We start from the raw sequence: 16,275 nt of genomic DNA on the forward strand, positions 1-16,275 counted from the left end.
GGGACAGTGTAAGCTGCGGGAGTCTTTCAGCACCGCTCTTCCAAGGGTCCCTGGGCGCGGGAGGCGGCCGTGCTCCCCTCCAACAGAGGGCAGACCTGCACGGAGCGGGAGAAAAATCGTTTGTCCTTAAATGCCTCCACATTCATTCACACGCTTGCAGGCAGTGATTTACCAGGAACTCTAGTTTTCTCCTTACAGTACTTTTCCAAAGGGCTGCAGTTAGATCCAGTACATAATGTATATGACTCCAACTGCATCTACCGTTACCCATCCTTCTCCAGCTATCAGAAAATCAGGCAAAAGGGAAAAGCGTTGTTGACAGATTTCCTGGCAGGCTCTAGACTGAGGCTCGGTTGCCCTTGCGGCTCAGGGACGAGCCTCCAGAGGGACGAGCGGGTGCACGCGTGGCACAGGGAAGGGGAGGACGGAGGCGCTCCACCACCTGTTTCACCTGACGTTTCGAAATGAGATGCGTACCAAAGCGAAAATCAGCCATTCTTCCTGAAGAAGTTGTGCCCTCCTTTTCTCATGATCTTTGATGTCTACCACCGCGGTTACCAAGTGTAACCATTACAAAACACCACACTGAGGCAAATGGGGCCAACTCTACCTCGGTACTTTAACTGGAAAGACATCCTCGGACTAGGCTACAGTAGAACCTCCTAGGCTACACCATAAAGGCTGTACCAGCACATGACAGCAGTGGAGCTCTTACTTCAAAGGCTGCAGCCTTATTCTACTTACATGTACAAAAATAAAGCAAAAGAAAGCTCTTACTAATTTGCTGTGCCTTACGAGAAATAAGGACATCATTGACCTTGATGGATATCTACAAGTACATAGCTCACCCTATACTTATGAACAGACTCTGGGAGGTAAGTAGCTGAACTGTGAAGGTTCTTCAACTGCAACCCTATTTTTGATTAAATTAACCATTTGGCATCCCCTAAGATGATATCTGTAGCAGAAGTGATTTGAAAATGAGAATGAATGATGAAATGAGAGCAATAGCAGGCACAGAGCAGCAGCCTATTTGATGTGCACGGCTACTTTGCTGTCCTAACGTTCCCGACACAGTAAGAAATCATGAGTAGAACTCAGCAAGTTGTTCTTTGCTCTGCAACTTTATGCTCTTTTGCTGTTACACAGTTACTGCTAGAAAATCCTAACCACAAAACTGAGGAGCACAGCCTGCAGCTGGGCAGAGTGACTGCAGCCGTGCGCGCACCCGCGCTTATCAGCAACCCCTTATGCCCTGCATGAACCCCAAGTGCAGCAGAGGCGGCAGGAGGGAGGGAAGGAGGGAAAGAGGGAGGGAGGGAGGGAAAGAGGAGGAGTTTGGGCGCAAGCATAAAAAAGCAGCTGGGTAGCGCAGCACAGCCAGAAGCGGACGGGACAGCAGGATGGGGGAGCCCTACAGCAAGGCAGAGACCCTTGCGCTGCGGAGGAAGCACATCGGGTAAGGGGGGACAGGCTGGCTTTGGGGCCAGGCAGAGTGTGTGTGCGTGCGCGTGCATGTGTGCTGTAACCTTTGCAAAGACCAGCAAACTCTTCAGAAGGAGCACGTGGCCCCCACAGAGATGACAGTACCAGTAGGTCCAGCAAGGCACAACTTGGAAATTTTGGCTACGGGTACAAGTGCAAATAACCATTTTCTCCACTGAGGTTCAAATCCGAATTGCGCTTGCCAAGTAAGTCATCAAGCTTCAAAGCAGAAGCAGCCCGTGCGCACGCCCACAGCACTGGCACCACTGAGGCGGTGCCTGCAAGCAGCCCCTACCTCACCGCCCCACGTCAGGGACCGCGACGGGACCTCGCTTACCTTGGAAGCGGGGATGGGTCTGACGTGTCTTGGTGGGGCTCTGAGGAATGAAGCGCTCCGCAGCCAACCCCTGAATGCTAAACCACCACAGTATCTTCTGTTTCTGTTGTAAACCAGCTTAGGGTGTCTGCAGGAAATTTGAGACATCTCCGGTGAGCAGCAAGTCCTCATGGTTAGTGACTGGCGGGGGGGAAGAAAATAACAGATTAGCTCTTTACTTTGCCATTCTGATGATAGCTAAATCTTTGGGCCCCTGGGGAGGAAAACACAGTCATTTAAACACCGCACATAAAAAGCTACTTCACTTTTTTAATAGGGGTGGGAGCAGATCAAAGATGGAAGATGGTATCCGGACATACTTTTTTTTTAAAAATGCTATTGCACAGTATTGTGAGGATACTGAGCGCTCTTGAAAAATATCTCTCTGTGTTATATGAAACTCAGGAGATTTCTTGAACAAGGATAATTGGGGGAAAATCAGGAAGGTGCAATTCTAATCTGAACAATGGTCCTGGCTATGCCTGTATCTGATCCTTCCTTATTGCAACATTATTTCCTCTGGAAGGGCAACTTTAATTCCTATTTCAGTAGGTATTGCCAAGTAGAAATAAGGCCAGAATGTTAAAGTGAAAGCTGGTTGTTTGCAAGCTGTATCTTAAACACATAGACTATATAGAAAACTAACTAAAGATTTATAAAAATCAATGGCTTCATAAAGCATGCATATTAAGTTATATTTTGGAGCCAGCTGTATATTAAGGGAATCTGACCTGGCAGGATGATAGAATTGGGCTGTGCTGGGCACGCAGCAAGGAGCTCCCACAGAAAGGACCAACATCTACTAGAAGGGAAAACTTAGTCAAAAAATGACCCTTGAAGATGATGCATGCTGCTTTTAAAGTGCAGTAGGTGAGCTGTCAAAGATGTCAGCAAAGATCTGTGCAACAGGGCTAGAAACTGTGAGAGACCGTAAATGACTTCACTTTCTGTGAGTCATATTTAGGCTCAATATTTCACAGTCTCAATACACCATACAACATGGCTGCAATGCTAGCACTGTTTAAGTTACTTGGAAACAACAATGTTTATCTGAAGCCATATAAACATTACAAAAAGTTCAGAACTCCTTCCTTCTGCTCAGAAACATCATTCAACATAATAGCATAGCTGGAATGTTCTCCAGGGCGGGGGGGAGGGGGGGGGGAAGGGGGAGAAGGATGAAAAAATAAATAAATAAAGAAAGGTACTTTGGATAATTCTACAAGCAGCCTGAGTTGTGTTAGAAGCCAATGATATTCAAATGGTTATTAAAAAGCTATTTTAAAGATTTTATCCATAACAGTCAGCCTGAGAATCTGAGATTTTAGAACCTGCTCAGCACCGCTGAAAATTAGTCCTGCAATGCATTAATGGTTTGTTCTTGAATGTGTCTTCTATACAGTTCAGTCTTCCATTGCATAATAGGTTTTTGACTATAGTATAAAACAACCCTTAACTGCTGAGTTCTATTCCCAGTGAGTTGATTGACTGTACACATTCATGAGACATGTAAGCAAACAGACCTACGTCGCAGAAACACAGCCGGGCGTACAAGGACGTGGGACGGCTTGCATTCACCGTGCTCCTGTGAAGCCACCAAAAAGACCGAATTAGGACTTTTTCTGAAAACACCCTTATCAAAGACTCCTCCTGTTCCTGCTGTGGGTGGGCACACATTGCTGGGGCAATGTTTTCGGCTTGCCCACCTTCTAAACTGCACACAAGCTGTCTGCAGAGAGAGCTGCAAAAGATCAACCCTCTCCACACTCAACGGAGGAGGGAACCCTGCAGAAAACTAAAACAATGTTATTCTATCCATTTTTTAGGCCTTCCTGTAAAGTTTTCTTTGCCAATGACCCTCTGAAGATAGTGCGTGCTCAGGGCCAGTATATGTTTGATGAGAACGGAGAAAAATACTTAGACTGCATCAACAACGTTGCACACGGTAAGCAGTTTGACTTGCAAGACCACTTCCATGGCTGAAGTTTACTTCATTTCTAACAGGAATCGTACAACACTTCTTCCACAGGCTGATGCTATGCTCGCAACGCTTCTCTGAATCTCCTTGTGCAGCTCAATAACTGACTGTTTGCTAGCAATAATTAATCCTTTTCTTCTTTAGTTGGCCACAGTCATCCACATGTGATAAAGGCTGCCACAAAACAGATGGAACTGCTCAATACAAATTCCCGATTCCTGCATGACAACCTTGTTCAGTATGCTCAGCGTCTCACAGCTACCCTGCCAGAGAAACTCTCTGTTTGCTATTTTGTTAACTCCGGGTATGTCTGAATATTTATTTTTTCATTATGACCGTTTTGCTCCTTTTTAAGACGGACACTCATAGAAGCTTTGTCTAAATCTTATATTTAGTAAGGTAGGACTTAGTAAAAACAAGAAAAATATTTCCAGTACTGGTTAAAGGATCCTTTGTATTTGCAGCTGTCATGCCTAGTATGATGACTCAATATAAGAGAACAAAAACATGAAGCTGGTCTGCTGCATGTTTTGCAAAAAAGGGAAAAAAGAAAAGTAAATTAGACCTAGCAAATTGGTGAATATTATGTATAAACTGACGTATGCCCCTTGAAGGAAGCAATACTCCTTTAGTCTGCGATCACTCACTGTGCCAAAGCAGGTAGCCTGTAGGAACCTGACAACAGAGGGGCTGCTATGAGTCAGGTTTAAATTTGGCTCTTAGTATTGGGAGCAGGTTTGTGCCCACCGCTTCCTGATGGTGCAAGCGCCGAGGGGACTCCAGCCTGTGCGGAGGGCAGGAAATGCTGCTGGTACAGGCTGGGTTTCACAGTCGCGTTGTTCTCTCAGCTGCTGGCTGCTCTCTGAAGTGGTCTCGTTTGTACCAAGAGGAGGTAAATATCTACAAGTAAACAGCGGGAGGGAAATAGAGCATCTCTTTGTTTGCTGTTTATACAAAGGGCTGTTCTTACTCCCACCCCGGAGGGCATTACACTGTCTCAACCTTAGCCTCGTAATCTGTATAGTAACAGAGCCTGCCGTGTAGGCTGATTATATCCATGCTTCTTCTGCACCGATAGAATTTCTATAGTAAGAGCTTGCTCACTTTTTTGTGGATGCACAGTCCTCTAGTATCTGTTGTTATGCAGGTCTGAAGCAAATGATCTTGCTTTACGGCTGGCTCGGCAGTACCACGGGCATCAAGATGTGATCACCCTTGAAAAGTAAGTATATAAGATAACTACTGTGGGTGCAGCAAGTAACTGCTGCGATTTCTTCAAAAGGGGCTTTGCGGCAGGCTGCCTGCAGCAAGTATGCTGTTTGTACTGTACGGCCTACAGAAAGAAAAGCTGTGTTGCTTTCCTACTAGAACAGGCCAGGAAACAGTGTTCCTATTCCACATTTGGTTAAACACAAGTTTTGAAGATTTCTGAAAAAAAACACAGACTGCCAGTCACGCCAGAAGGCCAGTCGCCTGTTACAAGGCATTTCCGACAGAGATGCCCAAAGTAATTTAGGCCAGGGACCTGACAGGTAGTTTCGGTCACATAGCAGTGAGTGGTCTACCATCGGACTGTTCTGGTAACAGGCTTTCTGCCTGTCTCTCTCTGCTGGAAACGTTTCTTTTTGTGTAAATAAATACATATACGGTGGTCTAGAAGAAAGATTCTATAGCTCTGCAATAGCGTTGATCACCTGCTGCACCAACGTTCAGCTCTTCTCCAACGAAGACATAAATATGCACACAAAACAAGGTGGTTCCAATATCAAGAGAAACAGAGCTGTCAGCCATGGGGAAGGCTGTCAACCAAGCCTCTGGATTTCCCTAGTCCAGAGGCTGCTGTTACACTGGTGTAGGGCTGGATCTTTTCCTCACGTTGGGATCATACATTCCAGGAAGCGCAACTGCAAGACCCTATGTCTCTACCTGAGCAGCACAAGGCTCACTGGATTCAGCCACAGGCAGATCCCCGTTAGCCCTCCTTGACTCATGTTGCAAGCTTTGGGGTCACTGACAGTGGCTGCAGCCAGGAGAAACTGATGACAGAGCCGGCTCAGTCACCTTGTCTAATTGCAAAGTCTTCCTGAACATCACAGGTATTTCTTTGCCCAAGTTCCAAGACTCTGGAGACTTCTGTTACAGCTGCAGTCCCAGCCACGTTGGGCTTTCTGGCCTTTCTTTCTGACCGTTGACAGATTTTATTGACTGAACAATAGAAAGCTGTAAAGAAGAGAAAGGAGGGCAAAAATATTTTCTCTACTCCCATGTGTGTGTTACTATAAGATTGTGGCATGCCTTTGCTTTGGGTTGAGGTTTCCTTTGCATCAAGTTTATAGCTGAACGAAAGCATTTATACCCTCAATGCACACAGTTCAAAAGTTGCATCTCCTCATTTCTTGTATTCAACTGCTAAGGCTGCTAGGGGTGCTAGAGGTGGTACCCTGTAGCCCTGCTCTGTACCCATCCTGGCACCTGATCTCATGCAAGGGAAAAAATCTGACTCCTGTCTGGCTACCGAATTAAAGTCAGCAGCAAATTTCACATGGCCTTTAGGAAAAGGACCGAGTGAATTAAAATAAATCCCTTCACAAACAGTACTACTGTATAGCAGATACAGTCTCTTATGCTGGATTATTTACGGACACAGTTGTAAATTTAGCTCTTCCATAAATTTGGTGAAAAGTGACTTTGATATTTAACACTCATGCAGTGCTTACCATGGCCATGTTACATCTCTGATTGACATCAGTCCCTATAAATTTAATGAGCTGGAAAAGGACAGCAAGAAGGAGTTTGTGCATGTGGTAAGTATCTTTTTTTGCTTTTTGTCATTGTTATGCTTGTTATGCAGCAATTACAAACTTCTGGTGTAAATGTACTTTCATTTTGTTTTGCTAATATCAGAATACATACTCTTGACTGTTTAATCAGTAGATTAAATACAGCAAAATTGTGTGGTTTTAGATTTCTAAAAAGGAATTCTTTAGCTGTTAGGCTGAATTCCTCCTTGTATACTCCCAGAGTAGCTGCCTTTCTGTAATTCTTCCTTTCCTTTATCTACTGAACTTCTCCCAACACTATTTAGCAGTTGCAGTAAAGGATCTTTCCGCAAGAACCTCACATGGATGAGGATTTGGTATTACAACCTGGGAGACAGGAGAGAATGTCTTGAGAAGGTAGATGATGCAGATGGCTCTTTCAGTACTTGTGGCCTGTAATGTTGAACAGATCACAGGTCAGGTTGAAGTTTAAGATCCTATACATACTTTTTGCAGTTTCATGTAGAAACTGAGAATGTGCTAACTCTATTATGTATTTGTATGGAAAGACAGAACTATGTCCTGTTCCAAAAACAGGAATATAAAAGAAACAGAAAGCAAATGTTTTGCAGAAGCCTAGGCTTCTTTTTAGAAGTTCTGGTCTTTTCAGGCTCCCTCTCCAGATATCTACAGAGGAAAATATAGGGAAGACCACCCAGATCCAGCAAGTGCTTATGCTGAAGAGGTGAAAAAGATTATTGAAGAAACACAGAAGAACGGACGCAAGGTGTGTTTTTTCTGCTCTAGGAACGTTGAAACTTCATCTGTTAAGGATAGCATAAGAGACATGAAACAGGAGACAAAGGACATGTTTTCTACTTAGTTTCCCTTGCTTTCCCCTACCTTTTATTTTTCTGTGATGGATTTTATGTTCAAAATGTGCCATTTTTCTGCCTGATGCTTTTATCAAAAATTTTCTAGGCATTAATGAAAATAGTAAGACAGGATTGGTAATACAGTTGTAAATGAGAAAATCAAAGCAGTTTACTTCTCTATTTTAGGTTTTGATCAAGAGACTGGAAATATTTTATAGCATAGGCAAGTTTTGAAGTCAGCAAAGAAACTACAGCAAAAGTTCTAGCAAGGATATATAAAAGGATTCAGCATACGGAAAAGCTATGCTAGATAAAATCTTGATATTAAATATCTCATTCTAATTGCTTAAGACAACTTTAGTCATCTAAAAAGGATGTACCTTTCAACCATATGCAAGCTAGTCTTAATAAAAAATAGATACTTTCTAAACAAATTTACTTAAAATGTGTGTTAATGTTTGATAGGATGACACTAGCACTTTGAGACATGTAGAGGTTGTTTCAAAGCCCACTGAAGTCAGAGAAGGCTTCAATGGGTATTGGAACAACATGTTCCCTTCTAGTCCAATGGACTTGTATTACTCTTCTTTTAGATTCTTCATCAGCTTTTTTTATTCTCTACTAACGGATAGTTTTGTTTTTTTCTTCCTTTGTTTCCTTTCTTTTGCATATTTCTTAGGTTTTGGTGACATATACCTGTGGCAGGACAAGTTGTGCTAAAGGCTAAGCCTCACATGCTATGGAAAGCTTCGTACTCTTTGGCCGTAGCATGCCTCTTCAAATATAGTGTACGGTTCTTTACTGCTCGGCCTTGTTTCCAGGAAGACTGCACCAGCCCAGAGAGACCTGTTGATGCTCAGGGAGGGGTTCACAAGTGGTGTGGGATGCAATCCCTTAAATAGCAGACTTATGCTGACACTTCGGGGTAATACTGTATCTCTGCTGCATAGACATGTTGACAAGAAACAAAATTTTGATGTTCCAGTGTATTTGATCCACTGCTCTTGCCCTTCCTGACTTGAAATAACTTTCTTTTTCGTTCCTAGCAACTGGAATTATTTCACCTGTAGAATTTTTCTCCTCTTTTGTCAAGTGCCTCATGCTGACAATTTACTGGTTTAGTTATTTGCATTAGACAGGGGTGCCCAAAGCATAGCCTCAGGTCATCTTAAAATTCAGTTTCTGCGCACCTCTTCCTGGCATTGTAGACTGACAATAAAGCCGATCACCACATGTAACTATTACCAGAAAGCCTTGACATTAAGCAAGTTTTACTCATCTCTTGGGAAAACAGCAAATACTGTTATGTCCCTCCTGTAAACCCAAATTTGTTAATAAATTCACAGAGATGCTGGCAGCCTGATCCAATATCCACTGACACCAGTAAGCATCTTCAGTATCAACAGCTGTAGGACCAGGACTTGACTAAGATCCTTGTATTCCTATCAGGCTGCAAAGGTGGCCCTGGCTACTGCAAATTTGGGCACCCCATATTAAAAAACAAATAAATTCTCTAGCTATAGGTGTTCCCAAGCTGTCCAACCCATTGTGTGATTAAGTTAAGGCAGTTTAAACATTTATTCCTAGAGTACTGTTAGAAATTTGTGCAAAGGTCAAATAAATGAACACAGCTCTTACCTGAGTTTGTTTTTTGTAGATTGCTGCCTTCATAGCTGAATCCATGCAGAGCTGTGGAGGCCAAATAATTCCACCTGTGGGCTACTTCCAGAAAGTGGCAAAGTACGTACATCACTTCAAAATGGGCATAACTGGAAAAATAATCAAAGAAAAGGTTCTCACTATAGGCTTATCTGGTCAGTGCAGCTGTCTCCTGCTCTTACTCTTAATTATCTGTGATTTCTTTCTATTTTTGAAGAGTAAGATTCCACTTTTATTTTTTAAGGAAAATCGGACTAAAAATAAAATTATTTTTAGCTGGATAATTCTTTCCTCTTCTATCTTTAGTCCTCAGGCCATAAATTTGATGGAAGATGAAATTGAACCATCAGAGAGGTAGCCCTGCAGTACTGTAACAGTACCTCTATTTTGCATCAAAATATCAGATATTATTTTCTTAACATTTAGTGAACCAAACGTTCTATCAATTGAAATTTATAGCTATGCTTGATAAGTTTCCAATCACAGTTGCACGCTCCATCTCTGTATTGTCACACTAAAAGCAAAACTACTAGCTTGAAATGGAGCCATTTAAACACAGTCATAAAAAGTAGCTGTGGATATTTGTCATTATGTTTGGAATTAACTGTAGGTTCATTCAGACCAGAGTAAGAGCAAGAACAATGAAAGACTCAAGTACTACAGCAAAGGAGAACTGTAGTCCATCCACTTGTGACCCAGAGCTCAGAATATCCCTGAAAGCAGAGTCCTGGCAGTATTCTTTGAGAGAAAAGAGGAAAAAACAGCCTCTTAATACAAACTGATGGGACACGTGCCTAGGGCTTTGGCCATGTAAACAGCTTCTGAGCACAGTTGTCAGGATCGCAGTATGGAAGCTTAGTACTGAAGTTGTGTCCCAGGAAACAAGTTCTTTCCTTTTTTCCTAACCTGGTCTCATATCTGAGAATTTCTGTAATAAAAACTCCCTTGATCTAAACTGGCTACTTGAGACTGTTTGTATTTGTTTTCAGCTACGTGCATGCCGCTGGTGGAGTATTCATAGCTGATGAGGTTCAAGTTGGCTTTGGAAGAGTTGGGAAACATTTTTGGGCTTTCCAGCTGCAAGGTGAAGACTTTGTGCCTGACATTGTTACCATGGGAAAACCCATTGGCAATGGCCACCCTATGTCTTGTGTAGTCACAACAAGGGAAATTGCTGACGCTTTTGGTGCCTCTGGATTGGAATATTTTAATACAGTAAGTTTCTAGATTAAGGTTTGTTTCTTCTTTTTACTTTTGTCTACATTTAGTGGTTGTACAAGTTGTTCAGTTTGTATGGCTAGAGAAAAGGACAGTGCTAACATCTGCACCCATCTCTAGGTCCTGGTAAGTCTCACAGTCCAGGTATCACCTCACAAAACAGCGACCCTTTGCTAGGAAACATTTGAGCTGCATGCATACCATAAAGGAGTAGTTCTCTTCTGGTTTATTGAGTCCTCTTTCACCTACCAGGACTGAGCCTTCCTACCAGCTACCATGAACTCCCCCTGATTTCAGTTAAAGAGCTGTTTGGATCAGTTCACCAATTACTCTTCACATGAGCAATTTGCCCACAGATGAAATCAGGAAAGCATGAGAGCTGCTTGAATGCTTGAGCTGTTATATCTTCAGACTACCAAAGCTCAAAGCTGAGGAACCAGAAGCTCTGCCATCTGAGCTCTGCAGCACTGCACAAAGCAGAGGGAACTGAGCTCCATGCTGCCTTCCCTCGCAAGCTGCTCGTCACAAAATCACCTCCTCTTTATGCTTTCCCCACTCAGGCCAAGCAGGAGGAGGCAAGGGAAAACTATAAGGACAGACATCAATGAGCGTTTCTAATGGATTTGGGGTTTTGTTTTCCTGTTTGTCTTTGCTATCAGTTTGGAGGCAATCCAGTGTCTTGTGCTATTGGTTTGGCTGTACTGGAAGTAATAGAAAAAGAAGATCTCCAAGGAAATGCTACTCGTGTAGGAAATTATCTCCTAGAATTGCTGACTGCACAAAAGCAAAAGCATCCCTTAGTGGGAGATATCAGGTAGGTGCCTTATGGTGTTTCAATGTCTCAAAGAGAAGAATGATAATTGAGATAGCAAAACCAATGAGTTTGGGGCAGGCACAGAAGAAGTATGTCATGATTATGCTCTATCTCTTTTTGAAATTGGACTACCCAAAACTCATACTGTAAGAAACATTTTTTAGTAAAAGTTTCCATTCATCTAGTAGTTAGGTTGTAAACCTAGCTACTAAACAGACAGAGAGGGAGAGGGAGAAAGATCCACCCACTCGCAATAGTTTGGTTGTCAGGACACTCCTTGGGATGATGGAGATTGTTAAATTTCTGGTACACTGTATTTGGAGATGTTGGCATAGGTTTTCCTCATCTCAGGTTAGTACCATGGTGACAGAGCTATGATTTGTTCTGGGTAAGCTTCCCCAACAACTAACAGTCACCATGAAAGATCATTAGCAACTGCTCAAACTTCAGGTTCTCTGGGGTTTTTTTTTTTTTTTTTTTTTTTTTTGCCCTTTTTTAATTATACTTGATCATCTGTCTTCCACAGCTCCCTGGTTTGATGTTCGCAGGATAAGAGAGAAAGAAAAGCTTTCTGTCATTCTTAACTGGCCAAGTAACCTTATCAAGCCAGTTAAAATTATTTATCCAGAAATATCTGTTATCCCACTTGATCATCTGAAGCAGTCAGTGCCAAAAGATGACAGAACAGAAAGTCTAGTCTCTTTCCAACTCCTTCCCTCCTTGGGCTTCAGGAATGGAAAAGCAGTTGTTAGAAACAGATCTATATTTGTAGCAAAAGGCTTGGATTACTGTCAGTGGATTTCAAATTTCTATATCCTTCTCTGTACTCTAGGGGTGTTGGATTGTTTGTTGGAGTGGATCTGGTGAAGGATCTGCAAAAGAGAACACCAGCCACAGCTGAAGCTCTTCAACTTATTTACAAGTAATTTTTTAAAAGATTTTCATAGCAGTTACTCATTAATTTCAATTTATATTTGCATAGCTTTTGATAATATAGTACTAGAAAAAGCAAAAAAGTTGCATTCTAACTGGCCTGAAGAGTGTGACAGAACACAATATAATTTTATACCTGTGTTTTACACAGATGTTTACTTTTCCACAGGCTGAAAGAACAGCAAATCCTTCTTAGTGCAGATGGACCCTACAGAAATATACTAAAATTTAAACCACCAATGTGTTTCACTATGGAAGATGCAAAACATGTAGTGGACAAAATTGATGTACTTCTCACAGGTACGTACGCTTTCCAAAAAACACTCCTTTTTTTCATTTCTAAACGACACCTTAGAAACACCACCTACAGTACCATAACCTAGGCCATTACATGTAAGGAAAAAACAATTATGTTTTTTACTCTTTGTCTGAACTGTTGTTCTTAATGGCATTTATTGTAAACATGTTAAATAAGCTCCATACATAGCTCATCCAAACATTTCAGACAAAATCCTGCTCTAGATCCTGTCTCACAGACTCAGAGTTACTTACTCTTTACTTCTAGTCACAAATGCTAAGAAGTGAACTGGTTAATTCATCACAGACCTCAAAGACACTGCTGAAACACTGGTCAGATTTTCCACAGTGCTCTGTACCTTTCTGTTTGTTTGTTTTGAATTGACTAACATGATTGTCTTGCTCAAATCTAGCCCGAAGGTTTCCAGACACTGGGGACCAATCCAGGAGAAAATAACACCAATAACCATATAGTTACACTACTAGCATAAAGACTCTCCAAGCCTTTCCTAGACTGAATGCTTCCTAATACCTGAGAAGATTTAAACAAATGGAGTTAGACTAGCCGGAACCTAATGGGCAAAGCCAGAATTCAGCTCTACAGGGTCCATCTAAACCCCTGTACCATGGTTAAGGCTGCTAATTTCATTCTCTTCTCTAAACACCCACAAGCTACACAATTCTGGTATACCAAACACATTTTCTCAAAATAATGTTTTAGAAAGTATTCATTTTCTTGCATTATTCTACTTTGTAATGAATAATGAATGCATAGAAAAAAATGTCGATTCAATGTTTTTGGACCTCAGTCAGCTGTTAAACAGACTGTATACTTTCCCTGATTTTTTTTCTTTCTCTCTCTCTCCTTTTTTTAAGAAATGGAAGCAGCAACTGGAATGAAGCTAGGAAATGATGCATCTACAAAGGCACAGTGCAATAGAAAAGTATGTTTTGAGTTTCTTTGGAATCTTAATCAAATAGGTGTTTGACAAAGCAAGTACGAATGACTTTAGTAGAACATGTCTTCATTTTTGTTGGTGTAAGTAGTTCCATGCACTGAAACCGAGATTATAATGTAATCTCTTAAAAGAAACCTGAGAGAATTGTGTTACCAGGGCAAATTTAAAAAGAGCTGAGCAGTATAGATCTAAAGCAAGAAACATCTTATAGATAAGCCCAAGGCCTCAAACCCATGGCAAACAAGACCAACCAATCTCTGGACTACACACTTGTGGGCTAAGCAGGCCAGAATGATACAAGTTCTAGATAGGAAGTGCTACCGATGGATGTTTCGCTTTCCAAGCAAGCCTTCAGCCTGGAAAGCCTCCAAGCTTGCAGATCGTTCCCAGATTTTGTTTCCCCTGTAAGTCTGCGAGTGTGAACGGCTGCCATGTATCCAAGCTGGGACTTCTTAGGTTGCAGTACCGCCCTGGTGCAAGTCATAAACAATTTCTCGTATCCTTAAAAATACGTATCACCGCCAGTATTTTCCAAAAGCTTGCTGAGCTGTCCTTTGGCAAGTTTTCCAGTGATGCTGCGAATGGCAAGAAAGCAATAGCTCAACTGCCCATGGATGTAATAATTAAGGCAGAGATCCTGTGGATTATTGACTCTCTAAATAATGCTAGATTTGGGGTGTAAAACTCCTCTTCCACAGTACTGTACGTGCTCAGTTCAATTTCATTCAAAGGTAAGAAGTTATGCCACTACAAGAAGGGAGTCAGGCAGAACCAAGTTTAATAGCAGCCTATTGAAAGAAATGCGTGCACCTTCATTGGCGTTTCACTTGTGTTTCAGACAAATGAAGGAAATTCACAACCAGAGTCTGTTAAGGAAAGCATCGGCCATATCAGTGGAGCTGCCTGCCGGCAAGAAAATGGTTTTTATTCTGATAAACACTCAGTGCCAAGTAAAAGAATACAAACATGAAGAGGAGAAGTTTCCTTCTTCGGTAAAATTTGTTTCCTGCTTGCTGTTGAGATGATGAGTGCAACAGTCCAAGTCCTACAATCTGTAGGAAGCCTAGTCCTACCTTTCATAAGCCTGTTAAATTCTTATTAACTTCGTTAGGTGTTTAAAGTACATTTGCAGACATAAGAAAATTTCACCAAGAGGCCTGAAATCTAGATGTAACAGAATGGACATGTGATACCTAATTTCAGTTCCTTGATGCTGATTGAAGGTTTGACATAGGCACAAAAAAAACTTAGTAAAAATCTGTGGATTTACTCATGTTACACAAAATCTGAACCATCGCTTAACTGCCATGCAAGCACCTCTTAACCTATTATGCTTAACATGGTGTTTTAGAATATTTTAAATTCCAATATGTAATATTGAGATGTTAATTATTTCCCATGTTTTAATGGCTGAATTCACAAAACAATGCTTGAGAGAGAAGTCATTATTATCTTCCAGTGTGGCTTAGGTCCTATGGACCGTATTCCCAGCCAATGCAAATTGATGTAGCTTTGTTAATGTCAATGATGCTCTACCAAGAGTCTACAACCGTGTATGTGGAGACACAACGTTAATACAAGGCACCTTCACTTCGTGTTCAAAGCAAATGAAGAATTTAGATCATAATTTTCTATGGATAAAGCAACTTTTATAGATGATTATTTATATAAAGTAATATTTTATGAATCTTTTTGAAAGTTTATATATTGAACCCTCTCAGTTCACAAAATATTCAAGCAGAGTATATGTAATTTCAGATACACTGATGGAATTTAACCTGCAGGTCTCTTGAAAATGAGGTTCTCAGGGACAGCCTGGCTCACATTCCCATGGCTTTTAGATGTTTTGAAAGTCAAAGAAACTAGTGCCTCATCCTATTTTAATAGTGCTGCTATTTTTGTCATTGGAGATGAAGTCACCTATGAGTCGCACAGGATCCTGATACATAATTGGCTATGCTAATTTGATAGACTACTAAAAATGAAAGGATCACCAGAGAGAATTGGCGTGCCACCACTTTGCAGTCACTGCCTATCTGTGCTACCTTCAACTTCCTGGCTGCCTTGTTAGGGCTAAATTTCAATGAGAACACTTAAGCCTTGCTTTTCTTTTTTAACATGCACAACCCTACTCTATGAAACACACTGAGGGTTTTACAAACGGTTTGTACTTCAGGGAAAAGACAAAAATGTATCTCCCATTTTTTCATATCCCAAGTTCTGCTCTTTTGTAATTGCTGCTATGGACTCTACTGATATGACTGAAAATTGAGCACCTTACCTAGCTTCCTATTTTCCGCCATGTGCTATATTAATATTGATGTTACCTGTGTAACTTCTTCCATCATCATCAAGCTGGCTTATTTTCTATTTCATGATTCTTTAATAATTCCCTCAAATAAATCTCTTACTTGTAATTATGAAGTCCTCCACAAAGGGTTTCTTTTTTTTAAGTTTATTCTTTATTAACACTTATCTGATGAGGAAAATAACTTTAGTTTTGGCCTGGGGTGCTCTCCATGCTAAAGCAGAACTGGCTATGCTATGTGAGCAACTCTTACCTTCCATGCTAGACATTAGTTGAGCCACCAGAACTGAACTTCTTGTGTGACCACACTGTAAACTGAACTGAATCCCTGCTAACTGTTTACCAGGAAACATACCAGCATACAGCTTCCAGAATAAAACTGCACAAAACCTAAATCAACCAAATTTGGAGAAGGGGAATTTTCTTCAGACTAGACAATCCATTGAAAGACTAATTTACTACAGCAAGCATACCAAAGGCATATTTCTGTGGCACTTTAAACTGCTCTAAATTGAGGCTTTAATACACAAGTGTCTTACTATATCTCCCTACTGACACAGTCATGGACACACCTGCACACACACACACACACATATTTTATTAGCACTAGTAGC

The 16,275-nt window shown here is 41.4% G+C and overlaps 1 protein-coding gene across 1 annotated transcript; it reads left to right on the forward strand.

Annotated features, from left to right (window-relative positions):
- Window positions 1-1,397: 1,397 nt before the first annotated feature.
- ETNPPL (ethanolamine-phosphate phospho-lyase) lies at window positions 1,398-15,750 on the forward strand. Its single transcript, XM_062574127.1, has 13 exons — window positions 1,398-1,459; window positions 3,688-3,806; window positions 3,984-4,143; window positions 4,987-5,061; window positions 6,550-6,643; window positions 7,269-7,385; window positions 9,131-9,213; window positions 10,122-10,347; window positions 11,010-11,164; window positions 11,997-12,086; window positions 12,267-12,397; window positions 13,271-13,338; window positions 14,192-15,750. Exons 1-13 carry the CDS (start codon window positions 1,404-1,406, stop codon window positions 14,321-14,323), a joined length of 1,506 nt encoding a protein of 501 aa, XP_062430111.1. The 5' UTR covers window positions 1,398-1,403; the 3' UTR covers window positions 14,324-15,750.
- Window positions 15,751-16,275: the final 525 nt, after the last annotated feature.

Source organism: Rhea pennata, chromosome 4 (genome assembly GCF_028389875.1).
Source record: "Rhea pennata isolate bPtePen1 chromosome 4, bPtePen1.pri, whole genome shotgun sequence".
NCBI lineage: Eukaryota > Metazoa > Chordata > Aves > Rheiformes > Rheidae > Rhea > Rhea pennata.

Coding starts and splice junctions, on each gene's coding strand:
- ETNPPL (XM_062574127.1), top strand. CDS start 1,404: ATGGGGGAGCCCTACAGCAAGGCAGAGACCCTTGCGCTGCGGAGGAAG. Junction 4,144..4,986: donor TGCTATTTTGTTAACTCCGG/GTATGTCTGAAT, acceptor GTTGTTATGCAG/GTCTGAAGCAAATGATCTTG. Junction 12,087..12,266: donor GCTCTTCAACTTATTTACAA/GTAATTTTTTAA, acceptor ACTTTTCCACAG/GCTGAAAGAACAGCAAATCC.